Genomic DNA, 14,941 nt, shown 5'->3' with positions numbered 1-14,941 from the left:
GACAGCAACAGGTTTATATACACACACACACACCCACATCATATTTTAATGCACATAACTCATGCCTTTTACGTTTATTTGCCGACCACATCCTTGCCCTGCAAGGTATTTTTGTAAGCACACTATGCTAATTGTTTTTACAGTAACATGTGGAAAAAAAACCTAGCATAGCAGTGCTTATGAAAATACCTCCTGGGGGGTGTGTGTGATTGGCAAACAAATGTAGAAGGTGTGCATTATTTGTGTAAAAATACAGTATATATGTACGTGTATGCGTATACACACATACACATATATACACATGTGTGTATATATATATTTAAAATAAATACATAAAATAGCTAAGAAGCCCCACTGGTACAACAGTTAAGCACTTAGCTGTTATCCGAAAGGTTGGTGGTTTGAACCCACCAGTGTCTCTGCGGAATTAAAGGCCTGGCAATCTGTTCCCGTAAAGATTACAGGCTAGAAAACCCTATGGGACAGTTCTACTCTGTCCTACAGGGTCGCTCTGAGTCAGAATTGAATTGGCGGTACACAGCAACATATTACAGCTAATTATTTCTTTTGGTACTTGATTAATCAGATACAAATTCAAGAAACTGGTTAGTATAAATCTACCACATATAAATTGGAGAGACTGCCTCACATAATTCAGATTCCTTGTTATCATAACTTAGTAAGCATTTCTAATTTTTACCTCCTTTAATGCAGGCATTACAAGGAGCCAGTCAAATTATTGCTGAAATCCGAGAAACTCATCTTTGGTGAGGAGATCTAGATAATTCTAGAGACTGTTAACTCACTAGTTACTGCCTACTTCAGTAGAATTTTATTTATGGACTCCTGTGTACTGCAGTGGTATGAATCTGCTCATGTGAAGACTGGCTATAAAATGAAAAGTGTACTCTGTATTGCAGAACAAATCATAAATTTAATCCAAATAATAAATGGCTATTTCTAAAGTTTTCCAGTATATATAAAATACATCAAGTCTTTCTGTGACAGTTTCATTTGAACATGAAAAGAACTGTTAAGTGTCCTAGTAGTACAAGCAGTTTGCTGCCTGTGGATAAGATGACCCATGTAATCTTTGTCAGTTGTCTTAAAGCTGCTGCCACAGTCCTTCATGAAGAAAGTACCAAGACAACATTTCATTACAACTATAATGCATGTACTGTATAAACTGATCTGGCTTTGAAAGATATGGTTGGACAAGCTACTCATATAGAGTCACTGTTTTCCACTTCTTGTCCTTCAGGTTTTTGTTTTGTTTTGTTTTGAGCTTCTCTGCAACCTTTCATGTGTTAGTAAGAAAGCTGAATATGCACAAAAACATTGGAAGTGATGGGGTGTACATAATGTGCAGCTAGCAACATAGTCCTTCCACTTCTGGGTCCATGTTGCCCTAGAGCATTAAAAGTTAAAATACTCTTTGATTCTTTCTTAAATCTGGAAGCATGAGTTACAATTTCCTGCTTGAAACCACCATCTAGACTTGACTTCCAAGGAGTTTCCCAGGATCGATGGCACTGGGTTTTTTTAGACTTGACTAGTCAGATTTGATAATGATGACCAGTCCTTTTAGTTTTTAGAAGTTTGAATGATAGTCTAAACTCCCTTTGGTTTGCAAATACAGTAGCAGTAGTCAAGATACATCTTTAAAATGGGGTTCTTACACCATGTCCCCAAGATTTACTTTGAGGTGGGACTGAAAACCAAATAACTTTTGATCATTTAGGTTATTATTCTGTCTTTTCCCTTCTGTAAAGTACAGGTTGATAGTAGCTACTTTTGAAAAGTTACAGAAAAACTGGTGGAGCTTACTTAAAGAAAAACATAACAGACACACACACTCCTAAAGGCTACAGACTACTGAATTGCATTCAGGGGCTGGGGTTGGAGGTTTAGAACATATCCATATTTTATTAAAGTTTTCCAGGTGATTCTTGAAATCTATAATCTACATTATAGATTTTAAGATATTGGTAGAAATCCATAAGCCATCCAGCTCCATCTCTAACAGGTAACACCTTAAGTAGACAAATTGTATATCACAGATATACTTATGAAGGATATTGGCAGGAAAATATGAATTATGTTCTGTTAAGTTTATGGTACCCATTTACTAAGAAACAAATAAGCTCAGCACTAATCTCAAATGTAAAAAACCCAGACAGGATACTGAACATCAGTTTTGAAATTACGGCCATCCACTTATTTCAGATAGTAGATTAACTGACTACCATTCTGAATGTCATGGCCTTCTAGCCTTTTGGATTTGTAAGGAAAAAATCTTACAGTGTACTTTTCTTCAGCATATCAAACAGATTTCAACTTTTAAAATCCTAGCTTTAAAGACATGCTCTGGTAATGTTCTTGCTCGTACTACATTTTGTACAAAGAAAAACAGAGGCAAAAACTTAGGAAGAAGAATCCTTTCCTTTGTTGGCCATTACACTGAAGTTCTGAAATGTAAAGATGGCCTCTGACATTTCTAATGGATACCTGTATGCTGATGCTCTGTAAATAAAATTGCTGGTATGAAGTGACATTGATGTTTGTCAATAAATGAATACTTCCTAAGGAAAACTGGTTTCAAGTTTACTTTCAGAAAAAGGTGGCTTTTGACACCGAAGTCTACCTTGGAACGTAACAAAACAGCTTACACTGTACCAAAGCTTTATGACTGTCTTCCTATTAGATTCTCACAACTCAATTGGGGTACTGTTACATCTCCATTTTTGTATATGAGGACACAGTGACTTGCTTCAAGTAATCCTGGTAGTAAATGGCTAGAATTTGAACACTAAAGCTATGCTTTGCTACCTGTAAGATTTTCTAGAAGAAATCTGATTGTGAAGCATATTTTGGTATGTGCTTCACTTGCTCCTCAGGGAAATGGGGGTGCTATTACTTTGATTTAACAGGTGTGGAAACAGTTCTGGAGCATTAACTTACCTAACGTATGTTGAGCTGAACTGAGTCTTGATTCCAAATTCTTTAAGTCTGACCTGATAACACCCCTTAACCGTGTATCTGGACTTTGTTATTATACTGGATATTTGGTACGATATTTGCCTCTTTTTTTTTTTTTTAACTGGTTACATAACTTTTCAGATTATGTCAAGCTGCAATCTGCTTGAGACAGAAGTTGAAACTTAAAACTAATTTCAGAGTTTCCAAATTTATAAAATACTGCTACCCTTGTTGTCGTTAGGTGCCGTCAAGTCGATTCCGACTCATAGCGACCCTATAGGACAGAGTAGAACTGCCCCATAGAGTTTCCAAGAAGCAACTGGTGGATTCGAACTACCAACCTTTTGGTTAGCAGCCAAGCTCTTAACCACTATGCCACCAGGGCTCCACTGCTATCTTAGTAACCATTAATAAAACAAGGCTGTGGATTAATATAATTATACTGAAATTCAGGGAAGGGAGTGGCCAACTGAATTTCGACGGCAGTGGGGGATGGGGATATAACACTAGTGAGATCCTTGCTCCGTATCTGATATAAAGACCAAGGCAGTTGCTGCGGAGTCTATTCACCTAATGTAAGAGTATCCACAGTTCCTTATACTATCTCTTTTTCACTGTTCCTCATTACTCCAAAAGAGAACAAAAGGGTAGGGTAGAAAAGATGGCACTTAAGTCTTTCATAAAGTTTAATTTTTTACAAAAGATTAACTCTGAAAGTCATGGTTTTCTATGGTAGTCCTTAATGTTTGCAGATCAAGAAGTAAAATACTACATCGTGACACAACCACCTCATTAACCAACCTATATAAATAGTGAAATTACTCACACTGTGAGGCCTAGGGTATACTCCATTCTCTGTTTTTCTGATTTACATAATTGAAGGTCTAAGTTCTGGAGCCAGCCTTTCACATATGAGAATAAATGATGGATAAAATTTGTTTGAACAACCAGAAGGATATTTCATCATAGCTGAAGCCATTTTATAATGTAGAAATTCCTTTTTCCTATTTTAAGCAGTGAAAGTCCATTCTTGAGAATATGCTGTCCAACAACTAAAACACTCTCAGGGTTTGTGACTTGTCTGTGATTTATACTGACTCCGCCTTCTGTTATCATCCGATACCTAAAAATAGAAATGTTTGGAAACTGGATAAATTCTCAATCATCGTTAACCATCCCGAGAATACAGATACAACATAACTTCACTTAAATTTCAGAGGATTTCCAAGCCATTTAGCCCTGAATTATTATCTTCATGTTCACTCTACTTCTGCCTCCCCTTTATGCTTTTCTAAAGGAGCAGAATTACGGAACGGTAAGTTTCTGTTTAGTGGGGAAAAATAGCTGGGATGCCTTACAGCTCTTGCTAGAACTATTTAGTTGGCTGTGGAGAATCACTTTCTAGAGATCTCCCCCATTCTAAAAAAAAAAAAAAAAGGGAAAGAAAATCATAGAAATTTCCAAAAATTAAAGAGAACAATGCCACTTTTAATAAGCTACTCAAGAGATAAAAGTCACAACTATAGTGTTATCTATAGTAATCTTTAGCAAACTTGCTTATGAAACTAGAAAATCTTTGCAAATTATATTCTCAGCCTATATATGTAACAGCAAATTGTGCAGTAAAATAAATGTTTCTTTAAAGATGAAATTGGCTGATTTTAAAAATGGAAATTCAGTAGCTGATCTAGATTACAAACAAATTTTTTGATGACCTACGCAAAACAAAAACCAAACCCAGTGCTGTCGAGTGGATTCCGACTCATAGCGACCCTACAGGACAGAGTAGAACTGCCCCATAGAATTTCCAAGAAGTGCCTGGTGGATTCGAACTGCCGACCCTTTGGATAGCAGCTGTAGCACTTAACCACTATGCCACCAGGGATTCCAGTCTATGCAAAGGACATAAGTTTTACTGAAGTTATTTACATTATCATTCAATTTATTCAATAAGCATTGACAGAGCTCTTACTATATACAAATATAAACAGTATTGGAATCTAGTGAAGAGATCCAGATAAATAAATGACAATTAGAACATACAGTGAAAAGTGCTATAAAGAGCCAGAAGAGGCTGCTCTAGGAACACACTGGTTGGGTGGATGTGACACCTAAACTCGGAGAGTGAGCAATAGTTACCTTCATAAACAGGGCAAGGAAACATGGGAGTAACTAGAAAGAGGTAAGAGTTGAGAAAAAATGAGGGCTTGAGCATGAATGGCGTGAAAGTTCTTACATAAGGCAAATGTGGCTTCTCTTACCTGAATATGTCACCAAATGACATTAAGCAGCAACTATTCTACATAGTTTTACGAAGTTCAACAGTAAAAGAATCTCAATTAAGAACGTACTTCTTTTTGTAGGAAGTATTATTTTAGGTTGTTTGCCACAGTTTCAGATTATGTTCTACTTTTTGTTTAAATGCACAAAACCAACCCTATTTAGCTTATACAACTTAAATCTCAAAAATGTCAGCACACTGGCTAAATCAAACACGGTGTCATCTTAAGTAGAGGTAAAACTTCCAGTATTAGTAAATAAATCACTAGTTTAGTAGAAAATGAAAAATACTTCCAGTGAGGAAAATCTTAGAACCAGTGACTCACTATAAGGGCGGTGTATTACACCACCACAAATTCAATGCATAGTAAATACATGAGCATATTAGGAAGCATTAAGGTGGAATGACAGGTGACGCAAAGGAAGATGAGGGATGCTCTGTGTATATAAAGCAATGTAGGGCTCTTTGGTATAGAAGCAAATAAAACAACTGAAAGGAAACAGCACTCGTAATACAACAAATGTCATTCCTAATGACTGTGGGCTGATGACTATTTGATTTATGCTAAAAATCCTGTAGCTGAGGCACCCAGGTTTTCTAAGTGACTAATGCTTTCACTTTTACATCACACTGTTCACTTACAAATGAAGAAGCATCAATTAGATATACCAAATTACTTTTTGTGGAACACCTTATTCCCTACTGATACCACATCATTAAGCATTTAAAATATTCTACCTACTTCATGTAGAAGAAAAACATACAATTCTCAATAGGAACAATATGTAATTTATAGTAAGTCTTAGGAAGTTAGATCATATACTTATTTTACTTTTAGAAAGTCAACTAATATTTTAAATGGGCTGAGCAGTCCCTCCTGCCACCTCCAAATAAAGAGGATACAGACCAGGGCCTCCGTAATCTTCTCAAACTAACAACTTCCCTGAGCTGACTGATCCCAGTCTATAAATGTGGTCCCTTATGCAAGCCTCTTCCAATGCTGAAGGAAAACTGACTGGGTTGGACTTAATGAGAGACAGTACAGGACTACTGTACTTTACAGAAAATTTAAGGTATTTTCAATGATAACTATTCTCAGTTTTTATTTTATTCTCTAACTTCGGCAAGTAATGAGATGCCATTATAGCAGGAAAACACCCTCTCTGAAAAGACAAACTGAATTTTAACATTTAATGTTGAATTAGCCGTGAATTTAAAAGTTTAGTAACCTTACCCTCGGGGACCATCTGGAATTGCATTTGCTTTGCGGCAAGTATCTAGCACACTTGTTCCAGGGTCAAGAACTAATTCAGAAAATGAAGCTTCTTTGAACAACTCTTTTAACTCTTCATCAGACATGACCTCCAGTGCATCTATGCTATTATGATAAAGGGCTTGTGTACACCTGAAAAACAAATTTTTGAAAGCCAACTCATGAGTGTTTATTAAAATACATGTTATAATATCCAACAACCAATTATGGAGTGCCTACTATGTTTCAGACTGAAAGTTTCTGGAATAGCAACATCTACCTTTTATAATTTATAAACTAAATTTAGGACTTTTTTTCCCCAAATACAGTCTATTTCAAGCACTTAAGTCAAACACTGACAATCCTTATCAGTGCTAAATGACAAGATAACCCTAAAACAGCATGGCTCCAAATTTTCTCAAGTCTATCAACTAAACAACGTCATGAAATGTATTCTAAAAGCTTACCTTTTAGCAGATTCTAGCCCTTCTCTCCCATGAACAAGCTTTGTTACTTCTGCGGCAAGCCGCTTCTGAGGACCCCGCTTTTCTGGCTCTTTGACATGCAGCTGCATTATGTGGTTAATCTCTGAAAGGGGCAGAAAAGTGAAGAGCTTCAGGTACCTTAGGGACAAAAAATAAAGTATACATTTATAACATACCTAATTTTTATCTCCAGCTCCTTTACACTTTAAACATGCTGCTTACTTTTTATAATTTTTAAATATGAAATATAACATGTAGAAATGTACCGAATATAACAGACACCCATGCACACACCATCCAGACTGAAGATGTTAATATTTTGCCACCTTTGTTTCAGATCTTTTTTTAACAATCAAAATAGTATAGATACAGATGAAGGCTCCAGCCCTTGCCCCAAGAGAGAGCCACTAATCTAAACTTGTGGACATCTTTCCCAAGCATGTTTTTATACTTTTGTTTTATGTGCATGTAACCCACAAGCAGTACTGTGTAATTAAAAAATTTACATAAATATTTTATATGTATCCTCTTTAAATCTTTTCATTGGTGAACTATAACACAGAAAAGTATCTAGATCATAAACATGCAGCTTAATAAATTATTATAAAGCAAACATTTATGTAACTATCACCTTAGTCAAGAAATACAACACTGGCTGAGGACCATAGTCTCAGGGGACATCTAGCTCAACTAGTTTATAAAGAAAATATTCTACATCCTATTTGTTGAGTAGCTTCTGGGGTCTTAAAAGCTTGTGAGCGGCCATCTAAGTAACTCCACCACTGGTCTCACCCTGTCTGGAGCAAGGGAGAATGAAGAAAACCAAAGACACAAGGCAAAGATTAGTTCAAAGGTCTAATGGACCACAGCTACCACAGCCTCCACCAGACTGAGTCCAGCACTAGATGATGCCTGGCTACCACCACCAACTGCTCTGTCAGGGATCACAATAGAGGGTCCATGGCAGAGCTGGAGGAAAATGTAGACCAAAATTCTAACTCACAAAAAGAAAAAAAAAAAGACCAGACTTACTGGTCTGACAGAGAGTGGAGAAACTCTGAGAGTATGGCCCCCAGACATCCTTATGGCTCAGTACTGAAGTCACTCCTGAGGCTCATCCTTCAGCCAGAGATTAGACAGGCCCATAAAACAAAACGAGACTAAATGGACACACCAGCCCAAGGGCAAGGATGAGACAGGAAAGGTGGTAACAGTGAACCCAAAGTTGAAAAGGAGAGAGCAGTGATATGTTGTGCAGTTGGCAACCAATGTCACAAAACAATACGTGTATTAATTGTTTAACGAGAAAACCAATTTGCTCTGTAAACCTTCATCTAAAAAGTACAATAAAAAAAAGAAACAACATTGCCTCTACTCAAAAAAGCCCAAATCTATCACAATCCTTCACCCTCCAAGTTAACGACTATACTGCCTTTATGGTAATCATTTCCTTGTTTTTCCTTATAATTTTACCATCTCAGTATGGCTCCCTAAACAGTTATCACTTAGTTTTGCCTGTTTCTAGACTTCATATAAACAGAATGATACAGAATATATTTTTGCATTTGGCTTCTTTGGCACATCATTATGTTGTGTGTACAGCTGTTTCATAGTATGAATACTCTATAATTTATTTATTTAGTCTATTGTGGACATGTGGTTTTTTTCTATTTTTGGACAATTACTAGTAATGCTGTGAATATCCCCATTGAGTAGAAGAGAATCTTTCTATACCATGAATATGATACAGGGAGCCCTGGTGGCACAGTGATTAAAGTTCTCAGCTGCTAACTGAAAGGTCAGTGGTTTGAACCCACCAGCTGCTCTGTGGGATAAAGATGTGGCAGTCTGCTTCCGTAAAGATTACAGCCTTGGAAACTCTACGGGGCAGTTCTACTCTGTCCTCTAACTCTCCATTTATGTAGGTCATCTTTATTTTCACTCAACAGTGTTTTTTAATGTTCTGCAGGAAGGTCTTATATTAAAAAAAAACTTTTTAGGGATTATTCCTAAAGTATTTTGATGATATAATAGTATTAAAAACGGTATTTTCTGAAAAATTTACTTTCTCTTTGTTGTAGATGTATTTGTTTTCTCATTAATTTATTTGGTTTTAAGAGTTTAAGGCAATCTGAATGAATGAAGAAATAAATCACTTTATCCCCTGTTCGCAATCCTCTTCTGAATGTGGCTCCAATTCCTGAGAGTTCCCTGTCAGTGTACTGCTTCAACCACTTTTGAATTATCTTCAGCAAAATTTTACTTGCATGTGATATTAGTGATACTATTCAATAATTTCTGTGTTCTGTCGGGTCACCTTTTTTTTAGAATGGGCGTAAATATGGATCACTTCCAGTCAGTTAGCAGTAACTGTCTTCCAAATTTCTTGGTGAGTGCTTCCAGCGTTCCATCCGTTTGTTGAAACATCTCAACTGGTATTCAGTCAATTCCTGGAGATTTTCTTTTCCACCAATACCTTCAGTGCAGCTTGGATTTCTGCCTTCATTACGGTTCTTGATCATATGGTACCTCCTGAGATGGTTAAACGTCCACCTGATCTTTCTTGGTACAGTGATTCTGTGTATTCCTTCCACCTTCTTTTGATGCTTCCTGCAGGATTCAATATTTTTCCCATAGAAAAACCTTCAATATTGCAACCCGAGGCCTGAAATACCAGAAAGATGTTTAGCTGTGTTTTATTGATTATGCAAAGGCATCCGACTGTTGATTATAACAAATTATGGATAACACTACAAAGAATGGGAATTCCAGAACTCTTAATTGTGCTCATGAGGAACCTATATGAAGAACAAGAGGCAGTCATTGGAACAGAACAAGAGGATGGTGCATGGTTTAAATATCATGAAAGGTGTGTGTGAGGGTTGTATCCTTTCACCATACTTATTCAATCTGTATGCTTAGCAAATAAGCCAAGAAGCTAGACTATCTGAAGAACATGGCATCAAGATTGGAGGAAAACTCATTAACAACCTGTGATAAGCAGATGACACAACTTTACTTGCTGAAAAGAGAACTTGAAGCACTTGTTGATGAAGATCAGGGACTACTGCCTTCAATATCATTTACACTTCCATATAAATAAAACAAAAATCCTCGCAACTGGACCAGTAAACAACACCTTGATAATAATGAAGTTGTCAAGGATTTCATTTTACTTGGATCCACAATCAACCCCCATGGAATCAGCAGTCAAGAAATCAAACAATTTTGATTGGGCAATCTGCTATGAAAGACCTCTTTAAAGTGTTAAAAACCAAAGATGTCACTTTGAGGACTAAGGTGTGCCTGAACCAAGTCATGGTATTTTCAATTGCGTCATGAACATTCAAAAGCTGGACAATGAATAAGGAAAAACAAAGAAGAATTGATGTCTTTGAATTATGATATTGGCAAAGAATACTGAATATGCCATGGACTGCCAGAAGAACAAACAAACCTGTCTCGGAAGAAGTACGGGCAGAGTACTCTTTAGAAGTGAGGATGGCGAGACTTTGTCTCACATACTTTGGATGTGTTATTAAAGGGACCAGTCCTTGGAGAAGGACATCATGCTTGGTAAAGGAGAGGGCAAGGGAAAGAGGAAGACCCTCAATGAGATGGATTGACAGAGTGCTAGACAATGGGCTCAGGCATAGCAACAACTGGGAGGACAGCCCAGAAACAGGCAGTGTTTCCTTCTGTTGTATACAAGGTTGCTATGAGTCGGAACTGACTTGATGGCACCTGACAACAACAACAAATCATTAAAAAAAAAAAAAAATTTATAGCTGTTTTATGCTCCATTAAAGAAAAAGAATTTTAGAGTCACATTTGTGAGAGAATAGAGATGAAGGGAAAATAAGGATAGTCAAGTTTAAAATGAAAAGAGTGAATAACTAGAACATGCAAGTGGCAAAGTCTTCAAGGCTTATTCAATGTAGGTCACAAACTTGGCTCTAACTTTTCTAGCAAGTAGAATGGGTTTCTGCTTTTTGTAACTTATCTGTTCTTTAGAAGACAGTTAATCTAAACAGTGTGGTACTGGCGTTAAGGACAGACATATAGACCAATGGAATAGAACTGAGAATCCAGAAATAAACCCATACGTCTATGTCCAATTACTTTTGACAAGGGTGTCAAGTCCATTCAGTGGGGAAATGGTCTCTTCAACAAATAGTTCTGAGACAACTGGATAGCACATGCAAAAGAACCAAGTGGGACCTCTACTTCATACCATATACAAAAATTAACTCAAAATGAATAATGACCAAAATACAAGAACTAAAATTCTTAGAAGAAAATACAGTGTTACATCTTCAGAACCTTGTGTCTGGAAATGCATTCTTAGATACGACATCAAAAGCATGAGCAACAGAAGTAAAAATAGATACACTGAACTTCATTAAAATTAAAAACTTTTGTGCATCAAAGAACATTATCAAAAAGTGAAGACAATCTACAGAATGAGAGAAAATATTTACAAATCGTGCATCTGCTAGGAATTCACTATCCAGGATACACCAAGAGCTCTTCCGACTCAACGATAAAAAGACAAACAACCCAATCAACAAATAGGCAAAGGAATTTAAACAGACATTTCTCCAAAGATGTACAAATGGCCAACAGGCACATGAAAAGATGCTCAACATTAGTCACTAGGGAAAAAATCAAAATCACAATTTGATACTACTTACACCTAAGTCGGAATCGACTCGATGGCACTGGGTTTTTTTTACACCCACTAGGGTGGCTATTATTAAAAAAAACAAATGAACATCGGCTAGGATGTGGAGAAATTGGAACTTTCGTGCATTGGTGGTGGAAATATGCAAGGGTGACGCCACTGTGGAAAACAGTTTGGCAGTTCCTCAAAAAGTTAAACATAAAATTACCATATAACTCAGCAATTCCTCGCCTGGGTATATTTCCAAAAGAATTGAAAGCAGGAACTCAAACAGACACCATGTTCATCACAGCATTACTCACAACAGCCAAAAGGTGGGAACAACCCAAGTGTTCATCAACAGGCAATGGATATACAAAATGTGGTATACATGTACAACTGAATACTATTCAGCCATATAAAAAGGAATGAAGTTCTGATGTATGAATCTTGAAAACATTATGCTAAGTGAAATAAGCCAGACATAAAAGGACAAATATTACATGATTTCACTTATATGAAATACCTAGAATAGGCAAATTCTTAGCGACTGGAAAGTAGATCATAGGTTACCAGAGGCTGGGGGGACAGGGACGTGGAAGAGTTACTGCTTAACGAATACAAAGTTTTTGTTTTGGATGGTTAAAAAAAGTTTTGGAAATAGACAGTGGTGATAATTTTATAACACTGTGAATGTAATTAATGCTGCTGAAATGTACACTTAAAAACTGGTAAAATGACAAATTTTATGTTTTATGTATTTTACCAAATAAAATTAAAAGAAAAAAAACCCAGTATTTTCTATACCCCCCCTCGATTCAAACCTTTACCAAAAACACTTCTTTTTAAAATGGAAACTTTTAAAAAGTATTAAGAAAAGCAATTAATTATAATGTTCTGGTGAGGTAATGGTTTATGCCTTAAATAGAAAGTAAGCAAAAAAAAAAAAAAAAAAAAAAACCATAAAAGATATCTAGAGATTCAAAGGCTAAAGTTATACCATGAGCTTATTAATTTTTCTCAACACTATTAAGAACTCACCTTTCTACAGAATCATCTTGCTGCCTGACAAAGAACTGATACAATTCAAATGGAGATGTCTTATCTCTGTTAAGCCAAACAGCATTGCCAGCTGACTTTCCCAACTTTGCTCCAGTTGTGCTTGTAATTAGAGGAACAGTGATTCCAAACACGTCTTCTCCAGTCAACCTATGCATAAAGAAAAACTTCATTATTTCATTACGTGCTTCAAGCACAAGCTGTGGTAGGTTCTCCTACTCACCCTTGAGATTTCAGACAGGTCACTTACTCCAAGAAAACTTTCCTGACCTCCTAAATCTGGATTACTTGCCCCTCTGAACTGCTGTCACAGCACTCAGTACACACCCTATTTGTCAGTTTGAACTGCAGCTGTAGACCAGTGGCTCTGGGTAAGCCAAACGGATGTGCTGTGTAAGTAGGGTCTAGAGATTTTTTACAGGCTGGGTAGGAAGGAGAGAAAACTGGGTGAAAGGGGAGTGAGGAAGAGACACCGAAGGAGGTATTTCAAAAGGACTTTAAAAATAGGTATTGCCGTGCAGCACATGCCCTAGCCCTGTACTCTATCTCCCTCAAGAAAACGCCATTAAAATCCACGTTACTTGCCAAATATTAGGAATTGAAATTTTTGGGGGAGATACCAACCGAAGACCAACACTAGATTCATGGAAGGTGCAGAGATAAAGCAAGGGGCCACTCAATCAAGGAGGCCCAGTCACTTTCAAGTATAAAGTTTCCAAACACAGAGAGAAGGGCTACGTGGGTAAAACAGATACAATCCACAACTTTTTCTTACATTAGATTCTTGACAGGTGCTTTATTTCCTAAAAGAGCTCTAGAATACGTCCCTTACTCAATACCATTAAGTCAGCTCTTAAGTTCTCACTAGCCAGTTACTTTAAAGACTTCTAATGGAATCAAAACCAACAAAGGGCTTGAACAGGGGGTACATTCAGTCCTTATACGTTACTGCATTACAAATTATTCGTAAGTACATTGTTTGGTTCCAGGATTTCTCCAGGACCTAAAAGCGTCTAAAAGCGCTTACTTGTGGATGAACTCATATCCGGACACGATATTGCCCAGCTGATCGGATCCTCCCAGCTGGACCCGGCATCCATAATGCTGAAACAGGTAGTAAAAGTCATAGGCCTGAAGCACCTGGTATAAGAATTCGGCCAAGCTCATGCCCTCAGGGCTTTTAAGCCGGGTCTGGACGCTCTGCCGGCTAAGCAGCGTGCCCATGCGGAAGTGGCCGCCCACTGTCGCTAGGAAGTCCACCAACGGCTGCATCTGGTACCAAGCCGAGTTATCCAACACTGTGAAGCTGCCCCATGTCCGCCCATCAGCGAAGAACTGATGATGATTAGCCGCAAGTGATTCCAGCCCTCGGCGCAGGGCGAGTGCGTTGGTTTGCACACGTTCGGCGTCCATCGCCTCGCGTTCCTTAGTGCGGCCGCTCGGGTCCCCCAGGCGCGCTGTGGCGCCTCCGACCACCGCGATCACATTGTGGCCCGCTCGCTGGAAATGAAATAGGCCCAGCAACGCCAGCAGATGCCCCACATGAAGCGAATCGGCCGTGGGGTCGAAGCCGCAGTAGATAGTCTGGAGGGAGTTGCCCGCTGTGCCACGGTCGAAGAGTTCTGGGAGCTCTATCTCCGTACCTCTGTCCGGAAAGAACTCCTTGAACAGGCCCCGTTTCTTCTGCATTGCCAACAATCCCTGACCGCCCGAATGGGCCTTACGTAGCCCCAGGGGTAAGATTGCTAACCAGCCAGGCGTACCGAACCACCTGCCCCGGGAAAAACAACGCAGCACGGGCGCCGCCATCTTGGTGACGGCAGAAAGGGAATGCTGGGATCTTAGAAGCTCCGCCCCAACCCTTGCTTTGATTGCTGCTTTATGATTTTCTGCGCATGCACATGGGAGGTGTGTGCGCTTGGCTTTCAGGACTGGTTTTTTGACTTTTCAAGTAGTGATCGCCTGTTAGGGCCCGGCTACCCTAAATTTTCTAAAACTTAATTTCCTCATCCTTATGGTAATCGTTCTTACCTCATAAGGCTGTTGTGAGGATTAAGAACGAAAGCTTTTGGCACATGGTAAGCCCGCTACAAACGTTGCTTTCATTTGTTTTCACTATAAATTTCATTTAAATTTCAAAAGACAGCGACACGCCATTTCTTTGAAATCTTAGCTCTGTGCAAAAACCTATTCAGAGAAGTTGTGAGAGGTGAAAAATTGGC

At 38.2% G+C, this 14,941-nt stretch overlaps 2 protein-coding genes across 12 annotated transcripts in view; one reads left to right on the top strand and one right to left on the bottom strand.

Moving 5' to 3' along the window:
- Positions 1-12,628, top strand: part of DNM1L (dynamin 1 like) — a 71,561-nt gene extending 58,933 nt beyond the window's left edge. For all 9 annotated transcript variants that reach the window (XM_064284398.1, XM_064284400.1, XM_003405714.4 and 6 more), the window contains one exon: positions 715-12,628. In XM_064284398.1, coding sequence (XP_064140468.1) covers positions 715-771 — 57 coding nt within the window. In that variant the 3' untranslated portion in view covers positions 772-12,628. The remainder of the gene's footprint in view (positions 1-714) is intronic.
- Positions 1-14,565, bottom strand: part of YARS2 (tyrosyl-tRNA synthetase 2) — a 46,640-nt gene extending 32,075 nt beyond the window's left edge. For 2 of the 3 annotated variants that reach the window (XM_064284402.1, XM_064284401.1), the window contains exons 1-4: positions 13,747-14,565; positions 12,702-12,869; positions 6,980-7,135; positions 6,495-6,665 (exon numbers count right to left, since the gene is read on the bottom strand). In XM_064284402.1, coding sequence (XP_064140472.1) covers positions 6,495-6,665; positions 6,980-7,135; positions 12,702-12,869; positions 13,747-14,528 — 1,277 coding nt within the window. In that variant the 5' untranslated portion in view covers positions 14,529-14,565. Of the gene's footprint in view, positions 1-3,064; positions 4,103-6,494; positions 6,666-6,979; positions 7,136-12,701; positions 12,870-13,746 lie in introns of those variants that run through there. The other variant, XM_003405715.4, reaches the window with a different exon arrangement.
- Positions 14,566-14,941: the final 376 nt, after the last annotated feature.

Source organism: Loxodonta africana, chromosome 4 (genome assembly GCF_030014295.1).
Source record: "Loxodonta africana isolate mLoxAfr1 chromosome 4, mLoxAfr1.hap2, whole genome shotgun sequence".
Lineage (NCBI taxonomy): Eukaryota > Metazoa > Chordata > Mammalia > Proboscidea > Elephantidae > Loxodonta > Loxodonta africana.
The sequence above is the reverse complement of the archived record's forward strand: the minus strand, read 5'-3'. Positions and strand labels throughout refer to the sequence as shown.